Raw genomic sequence first — 15,396 nt, 5'->3', positions numbered from 1 at the left:
CTCAAAAGGTTTATTGCTATCCGCCCCAGCCATCTACCCCAGCCCGTTTACCCACCAACGATGGTTCGGAGGTGGAATGACAATTTCAGTACGTCTACATTTTCAATATGTGCTGAAATACGACCCAGGCCAGTGTTTCTCAAAGATGTCCCTCAACATTAAAATAACCAATCAAAATCAATATATTTTTCATTGTTTTTTTTCTAGTCATGCCAAGCTGTCGATTATTTTCCTGGGTACAAATGATCAGTGCTGCATGAGGTCAAATAAGGTTGTGTAAAATGGAGTCTTAAAGTTAATGGGTTGAGATTCACTCATTATTTTCTTGAATAATGCTGAGTAAGTGTTAGCTTTAGTTTAATGTTACAGTCTACGTGTTTTTACCCCCTTTCTGCTTCTCAAGGACCCAATTAAAGCTACACAATCAAAGCTATGACATTAAATACATTTGTTTACCCGTGTATGAAGCATGCAAGTTTTGTTTTCTAAAACACGGTTTAAACGGACTCATGCGCCTGGGCTGAAGTCAACTTCCGGTCTGTGTTTGTTTATCAGTCTGGCTAGTGGCTAATAAATTCATTTATAATTTATTTAATTTCTATTCATATTTTAGTTTATATTAATTGTAATTAAATAATGTACTCTTTCGTTATTGATTCTTTGCGAAAGTCTACCGGAAGTCAAGTCGGGTCACACGTTTTTCACGTCGTTGCAGTTAAGATCATCTATAGACCGATGTATTTTTAAACTGTTTATTTATTGTTCTGCCTGTTGTGTAAATGATAACAGCTTTTGTGCGAACAATACGAATGTATACAATTAATTATTATTCAATTTTAATTCATATTCATTTTAAATATTAATCCATATTTTTAAAAATACCATAGTAACCATTACTATATTGTTGGTTCTATTTTAAATCAACAGTATATACATATTGAGCCTAGTATTTGCAGTTAAACCAAGTAGCATGTTATTATATATATCAACCCATTCATGTGGAATACTTTGATTACGAGAAAGGGGAGGAGCTAGCGACAGACTGAGCAGCTTGCACATGACTCTAGTGCTGTGGAAAGTCAGCGCGAGCGGCAGTCGTGGCGTGGGTGACTGAACATCATGGGACATGATCTCTGAGACCGCAACTTGGACAGTTCATCATCTCTTCACACTGATACCAAGAACGCACAGAGGACTCCCGTGGACCGTAAAATCATCCCGAAACCTCCACAAACACAACCGAGTCCGGTTTTATTCGGCGCGTGTGTTTAAAGTTTAAGAATAATGAGACTGGATTTTTCAGCTAGCTGGATATTTCAGGGATGGATCACGCACTTGGTGCTTGCTCTGTGCACGCAGGTAGGTTGTTTGCGATTGTAACACCGCTTTTGTATTTATTTTACGTAGTTATTTTAAAACGTATTAAATATTACTGTTTCAGTCCAGACTTTTGACGATTTTATTTTGCTGTGTTTACTGGACACTTAACTTTAGTATACCTTGGACCTCCTCTCCTCCTCACCGCAATGCCAAACTCCGTTACCCTCTCCTCTCTTCATTTCAACTGCTTGTACAGTTTACACACACGGCTGTGTCTCAAAACCCAGTAAACTACCTAGCAAGACATTTCCCCCCTAAAAATACTGTAAGCAGCTACCAGCTGAAATATTGTAATGGTTTTTATTACAAACTCCAGTACGAATCATTACATTTTCCTTTAAAACAAGTTTTAGTTGTTGGATTGGGTCTTATTCCTGTGGGATCTAAGGATGTGCTTTTGGTACCCATCCACCAGCTATCATCCCGCCAGCAGAACCCATCACAGAGACCCACAGAGTCCGTTATAGTTTCAATTAAAACCACTTGGAAAGGTTTAGATACGTAGTCACTCTCTTGTTCTTCTGATGTAAGCAGTTTTCTGCTATCAGTCAGATTTATTACATGCACTTTTGCCCGAATTGTGGAATTGTGAGGGGAACTCCGTATGAAAGGGAATGTCTAAGGGATGTTCTTCGTGCATGTTGTTTTGAATGATCTCTAAACCATTAGTGTGCTGCATCCGGGCTTTTCCCTACAGAGCAATACGAGGTTTGCCCTAAACATTAATGGGATCGTCATTAAATGTCAATTATGAAATGTGCAAAACAGGCATATGTGTGGTTCCTTAAAAATCCCAACTTCTACAGCATTCGATTGAATATTTACATGTAACCTTTTCAAAGTCATAGCCATATTAATGCAACGTTTCCCTATTGTTTCAAGTAGCATCTTTCAAAGCTTAACATAATTGATGTTTCCTGTCTGGTTTGTAGAAGGCGTAGGGAAATAATATAGATATAAAGTTTGCTTTCATGCTATCAAAATGCATTCATTCATTCATTCATTCTGAGTCTCTATGTTATCTAACGGTCGATCAGGTCAGGAGTTTTAACTTGTTTTCTATTGCATCACATTCAGGTCTGAACTCGCCAAGTTGTGAGCAGAATTATACAAGAACATGTTATTGTATTACATTGAATGCTTTTCTCAACCTTTAATTGTAATAAATATTGTTATTGAAATATTATTATATTCTTCAGGCAATAGACCTGCATAGCCAAATTCATGATGTGGTGAATGTGATGCTATTTTTACCACTACTGCGAGTCACATTTCATATAACATAGGTTAAACGTCTCACAATATATAACATAGTATATTATACTGGTTTACCAAACCATTTACCGATTTCATGTCTGCCATTCTTTGCACATACAGTACACAGACACAATGACCTCGACCCATCTTAGAAAACCATTTGAATGGCTGTGAGTTACAGCGCAACGTATCGCGCAACGTTGGGCTAAACATAGTGATGTCCCGTGAGAAAGACATCTCGTGTCCGGCGCATATTTTCTAACGTATAATTTTTCAGGGCGTTACTGACCATGATCTTATATATTTAGTCAATGAAAATATGTTGTGTCGCTCAAGCGTACCCCGAAAACATTTCTGAACATTCTTTTGGGTTTCCTGTGTGTTTTCCTCATGCTTTCAACAAGGCAAGAAAAACCCTTCTCAATCAAGTCCATAAATGCAATTTCCTAACAAAAAACTGTTGTATTTGCCTTACAATCATGGTAAAGTATTCCTACATATCATAAGAGCGTTAAATTACATACAAACATTATTGTTTGAATATTGTCACCCAAAGGGTTGTTTATCAGGTCACAGTAGGACACAACCTGTTTTCATCATTTGAATAAAGCTGTTTTTTCCTCATATTTATTTGGTTACACTAAGCTTGACAGGCTACTTGTATAGGTAAAGGTTATGCCCTTTCAACAGATTTGATAAAGAAGTCTTTCCTTATGAATTTCCATAACACACGTGGATTTTTCCTATTGAGGTGATGGTTAAATGCACTGATCCTTAAACTACATCAGGAAACTGGAATTCGTCTGGATATGGTCACATAGGAAAATGTTTGCTTCTGCTTTCTACATTGTTTTCGTGGGATAAACAATGCTTTCATGATTCATTAGTCGTCCTCTAATTTTAAAATACAGTCCATGTTGGCTGGCATACGAAACCTCAACATGACCAGCATGGGGGACGTTTATCTTTTACTGTACTTGCATAAAGAAATCGTTGTATTCATTTCAAGCTATTTTAATGGTCTGTTAAGAAATATCTAGTATTTTAGCTAAGTCCTTTCCACAACCCTGCTCACCTCCGCCAGTATGCTGAGTTTAGCTCTGTTTTCTTTTTTATTGTCCTTTATATTAGTGACAGCTGGATTTTCTCATATTTGCACTGAATTAGAGGATTGCGTATAATTTTGCCCTGCTGTTAAACCGTGGAATGCTTTTGTGGTATCTGGAGGGATGTGGGTGGCGTTTTGTGTCTTATTTTCCTTTTTTTATGTTCTTTCTACAGACGGACTGTACTGACTTAAAAAAAATACCCCTACATATACAGCCTCTCTCTCTCTCTCTCTCTGTTCAAAAGTAAATTCACAATGTTTCATAAGGTTTTAGTATAACATATAAACTGCTTTAGGAAAAAAATTGTAAGGAAACTGACTAAACACACTAAAGTTACGAAATATCAAGATAACAAGAAGTAATGGCAAAGAAATCAGTCCCACATCTGTTGTTCGATGCCCCTTGGATGCATGTTATTACTATTGCAAACAGGTTTCCAAACAATCTGAATGTACAAGGAGGAATTATATTTGGATATATTGCCTTGACACTACATTTGACCTGTGATGTCATGTTTTACCCGTTGGAAGTTTAAGTTAGACTGAAACCCTGTCTCTTACACACAGTAAACATCTATATTTAAAACCTCTCATATGAGTTCAATGAGAGCACATCTCACCGCTGCACAATTACTCTCCAATTTCTACCCTCATACTCTTATGAATTTGGTACTTATGTGACATGTTGCTGTATAACGTTTATTTTACATTTGTTTCAGACAGGATTGGCCAAAACCTGCCGTCAGCCTGAGTATGAGCACAACGGGGTATGCTGCGGTAAATGTGAACCAGGTGAGTACTCCATATTGTACAACAGGTAACGGATTTACTTAATATCTGTTTGATTTATAAAGGCTGTGTGTGAGTGTAGTGTGTGTGAAAGACAAGGTCAGGTTTAAATAAAGATAAAACTGCTACCCCCCATTTTTCCGAATTAAAAAGCAGAAGAAGAGAAAAGGGAAGAGGTCCACAAATACCCACATAAACTATGACCTATAAACACTTCCACCCCACTGATCCGGAGGATTTCTCTTTGTGTTTTGCGATGTGCATGTTGTTTTGGCGTTTAGGACGTCATCAAGAGTGATCAAAACCGAAAACACAACTGATTTTTTGTATTTAATTGTACAACTGATTTCTTTTAAATGCAGGAAAATATGTTTTCGACCATTGCACTGGCACCTCGGTCACAAAATGCCGGGGTTGTGGTCATGATGAGTACCAGCCGGACTGGAGCAGTGACCTGAAATGCATCCCTCAGAAGTTCTGCGATGAGGGTCAGTCACTTCCCTTATGAAACGAAAACAAATGGGAATATACTTTCTGAAACATATAATGCAATATAATAAGTGGTACATTTCCATATATGTGACCCAGTCTGTGAAAACCCCGGATAAAGTCAATTTGTATACATAAAATCATTCTACATAATGTAAAAAACATTCTCTGAAAATATAACCAAAACATTTTCAGTATTGACTCAGTAAGTCCATGTCCAAGATTGAAATCCTAGTGAAATGATGGCTTGTTTTCTTTAAACTAGAGTTTGAGACTTTAGTATGGTTTTCACAGACTGGGTCACATATTAGTACCAATGTGGAAATTCTTTATGAATTGTTCAATATGATGAAATAGATGAACAATGTGTTATTCCATATATTTACAAATATATATTTTTGTACATCTTTGCAGGTAAAGGCTTCAACCGCACTCGTCCACACAACCCCATAGCGCCCGAACCCTGTCGATGCAAACAGGGTTTCCACTGTTCCTTAATAAACTGCGAGTATTGCGAGGCAATTGAGAAATGCCCTGCTGGAGAAGGAGTTGTGATGCGTGGTAAGAGATTGTTGTGACTAAACAGTTTGTGTGCTCATATATAAAAAAAGATCAAACTACTGTAATTCGCAAGTGCTTCAGATTTTGTGGGTTTGGAAACTTCTTGCTAACATGTTTGTCCTGAGGTACATTACACGTACATTATACGGATTATTAATCATAGAGAAGCATTCATTTAGCATATTTTATCAAATCTTAAAATGAACACTTCTGTCACTCTGTGTCTAAATTAACATCCTCCTCTCTTCATTTCAGACAAAGCGTCAGACAGAGCATCCTGTGTCCCGTGTCAGTATGGATTTTTCTCAGATTCCTTGTCGACAGAAATCTGCAAGAAATGGACAGAGTGAGTATCTGTGAGAATAATAAACTTTGTGTGCATTCACAACTTCACAGGTTAAACAACAGATGGGAGTGTGCGCCACAAACATGCTTGTTCTCTGACTCACGCACGCAGATCTGCGCTTAAACAGGACTCAAAGTCACAGCTTTTCTTCTCACGGGCACACTGTTTGTCTGGAGGAGGTCGCAGGAATGCTCAGTCATTTTTTCAAGCCCCCGCAGTCTTACCGCACTGTGGTATTATGATTAATTACTCCACCACTTCCCCTTGAAAGATCCCATTTTCTCTCTCTGCTTTTTTTTTCTGTGGTTACTTTTAGCAGAGAAAATTGGGATTGATGAAGCCAGAAGTGACCAGGCTGTTGAGCCGCCCTGTGTTGATATGTCTCATTCTCTTCCAGCTGCAAGGCCATTGGCAAGACTGAGAAGCAGCCAGGCAGCAGTAAGACAGATGTGGTGTGTGGACTGCCTTCTCCCGGTAGGTTGGATAAAGGGTTGTATGTGTGTGTGTAATCATTTGTATTGTGTGTTAGTGTGAACCATGATAGCTTTTATTAAAAGGTAAAACGACTGAAATGGCTGTGCAATGTACTGTGCTGGGAAGTGGTTACAGTATACCGCTATTCTTAATAACTGTGATAAAATCTATGAATATCAATACATCAAACTAGGGTATTTGTTGCTCAAGCTGTTTCGACACTCATCCAAATGGCATCATTAGATATAATTGTGCAATAGAAAAACACATCCAGCTGAACAGAAAAACTCTACGATGACCTAAATAACTTGACCATCATCACATACTGATGATACCGGACTAAAATGAGTATTTAAACCTTTTCATTGACATACTCCTCCAGGTCCTATGACACCCTGGATGGTGGTGGCCATCCTCTCCGTCGTCATCGTGGTATCTCTGGTGGTTCTTTTTCTATTCTGCTGTAAAGAAAGGATGACCTTCCTCTCAGGTAAATATTGTTCTGGATTAAGTTGCTTTATTACACTTTGAGGGATTCATGTCTATGTTGTGGATTAAAGCTTTTCTTTTGGCGCCGCAGTAAATCTTCGCACGTGCGTCCAAAACCTGAAACGAAGCAGAAATCAACCGGTGAGTAAGAATGTCAATACAGTGGAAACGAATGTTAAAAAAACAAATTCATTCAAATTTGATATGTTTGATACTCTTCGAACAAAAAGTCACATATCCTTGCTTCCATTAAAGCACACAAGATGATCTTTGAAACATTCTCTGATGATTTTGAGATATTTGTTTTGGTTTCTACTGTATTATATATAGTCACAGACCTCATTTAAATATAGGTATGTTTTATTCTTTAGGAGACTGGGATACCCTCACACTGTCCTACTGGTCCGCAAACCTGCCTTCTTATTTGCCAAGAGAAAACCCCTCCAGAGATCACGTGTCCCAGCACCGTATTAACCATCAACGATGAAACCTCCACTGACCATGAACAAGACCACGACCGAGCTGACACATCATCAGGGCGCTCAAGTGAGGATTCTGGAAGTGGATCCGCATCCCCGCTGTCAGGCAGCTCCTGCAGTTGTGTGCTCTCCAAGGAACCCATAGAGGTCGGAGAAAACGAAGACTGTAGTCAACTGGTACCCACAGGCCTGACAACCTGCTGCTCCTGCAGGACAGGAGATGCTGTTGGTACATCAACAGAAAATGTGCAGGTGATCAGTTTAAAAGAGCCTGTGCTATGTGAGAACTGCTCTTCCGTGGGCTTGCGTGCTTGCGCTGGCGACTGCGTTTACATGCAGCGCTCTCAGGAACTCTACCTGGACTACAGCAGTCCTGCTGGTAAGGACACCATGTCGGAGATAAGAGGCGACAGAGGTCGGGTCGAGGGGCAATATAGACAGAATGAACCCTGTTGCTGCAGCATAGACTCCACCACCATTCCTCCCTTGCCGTCTGTAAGTGCTAATGACCAGGGCCTTTCGCTGATCCACAGCAACGACAATAAGCTGTCTGACCCGGATGCAGACACGGAGTATCAGAACCAGTGCTCGGAGGCTGCTCTAACATCTGGTAAGAAACACTGTTGTGTGTGTGCGCATGTGAGGTATTCAAAGTATTGCTTCACAGATATTCCCAGATGTGCCAGTATTGTTATATGATTATATTCCTTTTGGATAAATATGATGAAAGATTGGAAGAGAGAAAAGTAATAATCTTACTGGAATATGGGTTTAGAAGTGCACAGTGTGGCAATTGTTCCTGTAGTTTGATTATGAAACACAGCCCCACCTGCATGTCTACACCTGTATGGTATTAACTAGTTTGTTTGCATTATGAATCGCATTGGATTAAAGCGTCTGGCAAATGCATTTAAAATGTAAATAAATGTGTATGGAAGTGCATTAAATATCTAATATTTTAATTAGTATTATTTGCAGTTCTAGGACCACTGTGACCATCATTTTTCTTAGCTAATGATTAGAACAAGCACATTCAGCTCATGTGCATTCCAGTAAGAAGTGTTTGTTGAAATAATGGCAGGCAGCCAGTGCCGGGAGTGGGTGTAGAGTCCATTTTAAACCAGCGGTAAATGACAAAAAAGTCTGTTTCTCTAAAATATGTATGTTCTGAAAAACGGGAACCATTCATTCAGCCTATATTTAAGGGTTTAGTGGGAAAAAAATAAAGGGATAGTTCACTTCAAAATTATAATCATCCATTGTTTACTCGCCCTCAGGTCATTCCAAACCTGTATCAAACCTTTTTTTACAAAAGAAGATATTTCTTAGAATGTGTTACCAAAAAAATAGACCCTTAATTGACTTTCATTGTAAGGACACAAAAAACAACATTCCTCAAAATATCTCCTTTTTATGTTCCTCAGAAGATACAGTCATATACAGGAGTCATATATTGTCTGATATTAGGGTAAGTAAATATTGACAAAATGTTTTTATGGGGTGGACTGTCCCTTTAAGTTTCTCAAAAAGAATACTTGTAAATAACAGGTTCAGTCATAAGCTAAAAATGTAGACTGCGAATCTCCACAGTCTATTCATCGTGTGTTCGAGGCTATAAATAAGTTTCCTTGTATGATTTAAAAACATAGGTCTGATTACCAAAACATGCACTGTTTGCCTTCACAACGGGGTCATCAAACGTAAATGGGTTTAAGTTCATCTCCAGGAAAGGAACACCTTTTTGGTGTTCATGGAAATATTGCTGTTTCTACTTCCGCCTTGTTCCGCTAACATCAACACTGATGTTTTCCCTATTTTCACCAGGTCAGGTGACGGGAAACAACAACACTACTTTTATTTCCAGCGGGCAGGTAATGAACTTCAGTGGTGAGGTCATTGTGGTGTACGTCAGTCAGACGTCTCTGGGCAGCGGAGGGGCAACGGAGGAACCATTCAGTTGCCCGGTTCAGGAGGAATCTAATGCTGACAGCCTTCAAAGTGAACCCAAATCCATCCCAAGAACAGCACCGCAGGCCGAAAATGAAATCAGCCATTCACAGAGACATCTGCCTGTACAGGAAGTGACCAATGACTGGTCCTGGCAAAAATAAAGAAGTTTACTTTTACTGGACAGGAATAGACTCATTTCAACCTTGGCTTTTATAGTTTTTTTGTTATTGATACAGTAGGTATAGCAACTTGAGTGCTATTTCATGAAAAATGCTATGCATTTGTTGACCTGTGTATTTATACCGTACTTTTTCTTGGTTTGGAGTAAACATTGAATGAACTTGATGAAAGTGAAGAACATTGGAAGAGTGGCTTGGTGCAACAGTAAGCCAAATCCTGGCCAAATATGATGATAGCAGAGCCAGAGAAAGCACAAATAAGTACAAAGGCTTTCTCTCCGCCTTCTTCAGAAACTCAGTGATCGAACAGTACCTCATTGAAAGACGCTTTTTAAGTTTCTGAGCTGACAACAGTTTAAAAAGCTACAGGGATAATTGACTATGTCTACATGTATGAATTTAAACCATTCTTTGTAAATGTTAAATCATTTCGTTTATTTATCGCGCCGTTTGTGCCACTGACCTGACAAGTCTGTCTGACTGGAGCAGAAAAAGATAATCATTGATGTTATACACAAGCATTAGATGTATATAGTGATTGAAAACTGTTGTTCTAAATACATGAGTAGTGATTTTCTATGAATTCACTTATTACTGTAAATAAAGCTTGTTTGTACGAACACTCTTTCATGTAAGTTAGTGTGATGGTATGAAAGGGGTGTTTAGTCGAGCAATGTTTATTGCAAGTATGTGGTAAAACCTTAGACTTTGAGTAAAACCAATGTTGACACATCAGTTTAAAATATAGCAGCCAATTGCCACCACTTGTCTCAAATACAGGCAAAAAGAGTTTAGCCACATGAGGTGAGAATTGCTGCATGTTTAGAGTAGGGAATATCATTTTGGGTTGTTTGCAGTGATTGAAGTAATGACTGACTTTGGGATGGTCTTACTGGAACAGAGACAAATAGATAATTCTTGAGTTTTGTCTGCCAAAACAGGAAGTTATGACTGGTCCTAATGTGGTTTTACAGGCATTTAGGCACATTTGGGTCCTCGTGACCAGCACTCAATAAAGTATTCTTCTAGTGCCATCTAGTGGACTACTTATCATTAGAGCATAACAATAGAACACTCAACTATCTAATAGGAAGAAACATGTAAACTAAACTATGGGTCAGTACAAGACGGTTTCAAATCAACAACAAAAACAAACGTTGCAGTGTATGCGCGCATTTGTGGCCCAAACTCTACTTATTCACATCTGCAAAAAATAGAGTCCCTTTAGATAACTAAACTAAATTACATCAGCTAGCAAGTTAAAAGTATTATTTTGGGTTACCAGTAAAGAATTTAAGTTATTTAAATGTTCCACAACATTTACATTTTTTAAACAAAATGAACATACAATTAAATTCAACAAATTGTTTATTCAATACAATTCGTATGTGTATGCATGTACTGATTTGCATCTGGCGGATGGGAATCGATGCCATTAAATCCTAATGGAATAAGACTAAACAAGATAAAAATTGGTTTTGTAAACAGTTAATGGTTCGATATTTGTAATATTAGATTTTTATTTATAAACGACCAGTTGTAAAAAACAGCATATGCTGGTTAGGTGGGTTTTGAAGCATGGTAGATGGTTTGCTGGTTAAATCTGGTCAGCTGCTGGTCCTTAGCTGGTCAGCTGCTGGTTTAACCTGGTCTTAAACCAGCACATGACCGGCGTAAACCAGCACAAACCAGTTACCATGCTTCAAAACCTACCTAACCAGCACCTGCGGTTTTTTTCAACATGGCATAAATATGATATGTTTTTTTAGGCCTGATTTAGTTTTTTAATTAATAAATGAGCCTCTATCAGCGGCATTTTATAATTCACCAACTACGGCCATGTGTTCTTTAGCAAAATGGGGATTTGGGGGAACACCTTCTTTACACCGTTATGGATCATTTTATATTCCCTTGGTCATTTATAAGGTGGCAGTGATCATAATACAGTATGTTCATGTCCGAACAGATCACATACTATCAGGTGACAGGGAAGCCGAAGGTTTGGACAGGTGAGCTACCATTTGGCTTGGCTGGAAACTACCTGATTTTTGTCAAGATGAATTAAAAAGACTTTCCCATCGTTTAAAATCAAGCAGTATTAAAACAATCCTCATGGGCCTTGTTGTGTAATTTCTAGCTATTTATAATGCTCATTTGATACAACTTTTGTTGCCAGAGCTGTTAAAAAGTACCTTTGACGAAAGTAAATGCATGTGATTCTTGCTAGTGGGAATTTTTTGTTGTAAAGTTTCCACGAACATGTTTTCATTAAGTGTGCTGCCAGTGGATCACATACTGTAGCTACACAGCTTTGTTGGCCCTTTGGATATGTGAAATATTAAGTGTGAGTTTATTTTGCACACCAAACATAATCAATTCGTTCTGACCTCAAAAGAAGAAAGGGTTTTTTTGTGTATAGCCTGCTTATTTAAGTATAAACGACACTGAGAGAGTTATCATAACACACAGAATGAGTAGCTTTGGCAAATATAATTCTGGCTGGTTAACATTTAATAAATGTGGTGGAAAAATGAATACATTAAGGTAAGGACTATTTTGTGCTTTATGGTAAATTGCATTATCCTTTGTCTTAGATTTTGAAAATGTATTGGTAAATCAGTATTGATAGCCTTAAATATTTTAAACATATATACAAATCAGTATTATTCACTTACATACAATATATGGGTAGTTGACAAATATACTGTACATGTGTCCTATGGTGTGTCAGCAAAAATAAAAAAACCTGTTAATAATAGATTATTTTATATTATTAATATTTGTATTTAAAATAAGACAGGTTTGTCACATTTGTTTTATTTTGTACATTTTGCTGTCGCACTCCTTAGGACACATTTATGGTACATTTATCAGCTACCCACACAAATCTTTTTATGCATTATATATTATATGTTTACCTATTGTTTTAGCGCTTGGTTTTGGCAAACACTTGTGAAATTGAAAGAAATAACTCTTTCAGGGGGCTGTTCTTCAAAAGCTGGTCATCAGATGTTCGGTTAGATGGTAAAACAGCTATAGTGACTGGAGCGAACACTGGCATTGGGAAAGAAACAGCCAAAGACCTCGCAAAACGTGGTGGGTTGCACCTTGTGTTTATTAGCATAATATGCAGAAATTAAAAACATTAACTCATTAAAGTAGCCGTAACATACACAGTAACTGTAACTGTAATAATAGTACAGAGAAGTGCTGTTGTAATGTCTTTATGTGGTTACAGGTGCACGAGTGATCCTGGCCTGCAGAGACATGGTTAAAGCTGAACAAGCGGCATGTGACATCCGCAGAGAGGTGGAGAATGCCATTGTGGTTACTTGTAAATTGGACCTGGCTGACACCAAAACTATTTGTGAATTCGCCGAGCTGATTTACAACAGTGAGTCACATACGAGGAGCAATATTTTGTATAATAAGTATACAAAATATAGTATTCATAAAATAACTTTTTTGGTTTTAGCTGAAAAATCTCTTCATTTGTTGATTAATAATGCCGGAGTGGCAATCTGCCCATATTCCACAACAGCAGATGGCTTTGAGATGCAGTTCGGAGTCAATCATTTAGGTTTGATGTCTTTATCACTCTTATTCCTTAAAGAATACTTATTTTCTACTTGATTGTTGTAAATGTGCATTGTGAAACAAAGTGTAACAATTTACCCAAGTCTTCCCTTATTCATCTTATGTGTTCCTGGGTTTTAGCAACAATAGAGGTCATTGAAGATTGAAGTGTATTCAGCGTATTCAGTGACGAAGATGTACTACTTCTTTTCTTCTCCAGGACATTTCTTTCTCACGTTCCTCCTTATGGATCTGTTGAAGCATTCAGCTCCTTCCAAAGTGATTAATGTCTCCTCATTGGCTCACTCCATGGGAAAGATCAACTTTGAGGATCTGAACAGTGAGAAGAGCTATCATCCCGTGAAGGCCTACGTACAGAGCAAACTGGCCAATGTACTCTTCACACGAGAGCTTGCCGCAAAAGTAGAAGGTACTCTTGCTGACATTCAAATACATATTATAATGTGTAAACAAATGGATCAAAAATCTTGGATGTATGTATTTTAAGCTTGGAAATGAACGGAACATTTTATGAAGAATTGATCAGAAAAGAAAAAAATGAATAGTAATATTAAAAAGTTAATATTAATTTATATCCAATTCATAAGAAAAATGTAAGTAATATTAAAGATTTAGTGTATACAAATCTATCACCACATTAATGCCTTTTTATAAAAGGATTTTATTATTTCTATTGAAAGACACGAGATCTTTGGAGCATTCTTGAATCATCAAAATTGGATCAAAATGTGTGTCATACCGTGTCCATATAATGGTGTTACGAATTCATCAGTATGGTATTTTACCGTGAGAGTCTCGTGTTTTACCCGCAAGCATTCTGCAATAAGAACTTTTTGTTTGGGTTTGTCCTGACATAACATATGAGGTCTTGTGGTAGAACTAGTGATCGAATAGATAGAATAACTGTACATCTTCTTTCTTTGACAGATGGGGTGAGTGTTTACGCCGTGAACCCAGGTGTAGTGAAGACAGATCTCGTCCGGCATTTGAAAAAGTCTCTTCAGTTCTTTGTGAAGACATTTGGCTTACTGATAAAAAACCCTGCAGAGGGTGCATATACCACCCTGTATTGTGCTCTTACCCCTGGCCTACCCAGTGGAGCCTACTACAGGTTTGTTAGATCTGATACAGGTGGTATACCTGGAATACCTCTGATAATAGAACACATTTTGCATCAACAGAAATGCCCCGAGATACTGGTTCGTACACTAATATTGTTTTACTGATCATTTCTTTCAGTGACTGTGCTGTGGCACCATGCTCCAGGGCCGCTAATGATAACAACACTGCAAGCAGATTGTGGGCTGCCAGTTGCCACCTGCTGGGCATTCGCTGGAGATGATAGAGTCTTATTTCACACTAACGCCCTAATTTAATATGATAATAACTCAGTTTCAACAGCAGCCCACCTGGGGCCATATCTATATTCCTTGTGCAGATGGGTCAAACTTATGATTTACTTATGACGGTTTCAGTGGCAACAACATAAACAAAGTTAGACTTAATTTACAGTAGAGAATCAATAACTATCGAGTAGTTTAAGTTTAATTTAATTCAATTAATATAATTAATATAAACGAAATGTAAAATATTTTTTAATAACAAAACACAGACCAGAAGTTAGCTTCTAGTTAGTTGAAACCGTCAGACATAATAGTTTGGAGACCAGTCTGACAACTGTTAGTTGGTAAAGGGGTTTGTCTTGGAATGTAATAAATAAGATGCTAGAAAGTAAAAATAAATCTGCAAATCTATCTACACTCCTCAAAATAAATATGGTAAAACGCGTTCTTTGCAGCTAACGTCTTTTACTTACCTTTTTTCTTACCTTTGAGTGCCATCACTTTTTCGATGTTAAAGTCCCCGTCAACCAGTAGTGATCATCTTTACTTCCGTAATCTGACGCATTTCCGATTGAAAGGGAATTTCAAGGGAGAAAATGAGTGGTGCCGTTTTTTACTGCGAATTGATTGGATGTATTAAAACAGCTGTTGCATTTTGAAATGAAACTAGCAGCAGGCTGACAGTTGAAGGGGTTGATGCCCCGCCCAAGCTTGTATGGATCGTCATGTCAGGGCGGAAGTGCATTTTCAGATTTTAATTGAAGATTATGAACGTACATGAATTTTAAAAAGAAAATGACTCACATCGATAAGCTATTTACTATAAACGCTGCAATATTCCATGAAAAAAATAAGAATTGCTTTATTTTATTTCACCGGGACTTTAAAGACCTTTGAGAATAAACACAGAGCTGGCTTGTGTTGGCCGCAAAATAAATGTTTATTGTGAGTTCAG

At 37.8% G+C, this 15,396-nt stretch overlaps 2 protein-coding genes across 4 annotated transcripts; both read left to right on the top strand.

The window, feature by feature from the left end:
- Positions 1-1,010: 1,010 nt before the first annotated feature.
- Positions 1,011-10,534, top strand: tnfrsf11a (tumor necrosis factor receptor superfamily, member 11a, NFKB activator). 3 transcript variants are annotated; one of them, XM_079447662.1, is made up of 11 exons: positions 1,054-1,359; positions 4,465-4,537; positions 4,897-5,022; positions 5,438-5,584; positions 5,840-5,930; positions 6,328-6,404; positions 6,787-6,894; positions 6,985-7,034; positions 7,265-7,982; positions 8,797-8,840; positions 9,197-10,126. In XM_079447662.1, the coding sequence occupies exons 1-11, from the start codon at positions 1,285-1,287 to the stop codon at positions 9,203-9,205; spliced, it is 1,518 nt and encodes a 505-aa protein (XP_079303788.1). In that variant the 5' UTR covers positions 1,054-1,284; the 3' UTR covers positions 9,206-10,126. The 3 variants fall into 3 exon arrangements, with proteins under 3 accessions (XP_079303786.1, XP_079303788.1, XP_079303787.1); XM_079447660.1 differs by lacking the exon at positions 8,797-8,840 and having other exon boundaries at positions 1,011-1,359; positions 9,197-10,534; XM_079447661.1 differs by lacking the exon at positions 8,797-8,840 and having other exon boundaries at positions 1,178-1,359; positions 4,469-4,537.
- A 545-nt stretch (positions 10,535-11,079) lies between these two features.
- LOC306912131 (retinol dehydrogenase 12) lies at positions 11,080-14,894 on the top strand (the record flags this gene model as incomplete). The annotated part of the gene is made up of 7 exons (XM_079487999.1): positions 11,080-11,129; positions 12,482-12,597; positions 12,740-12,895; positions 12,977-13,081; positions 13,298-13,507; positions 14,026-14,209; positions 14,338-14,894. The coding sequence occupies 7 exons, from the start codon at positions 11,080-11,082 to the stop codon at positions 14,438-14,440; spliced, it is 924 nt and encodes a 307-aa protein (XP_079344125.1). The 3' UTR covers positions 14,441-14,894.
- Between the last annotated feature and the right edge of the window lie 502 nt (positions 14,895-15,396).

Source organism: Barbatula barbatula (genome assembly GCF_947034865.1).
Source record: "Barbatula barbatula genome assembly, chromosome: 23".
NCBI classification, from domain to species: domain Eukaryota; kingdom Metazoa; phylum Chordata; class Actinopteri; order Cypriniformes; family Nemacheilidae; genus Barbatula; species Barbatula barbatula.
The sequence above is the reverse complement of the archived record's forward strand: the minus strand, read 5'-3'. Positions and strand labels throughout refer to the sequence as shown.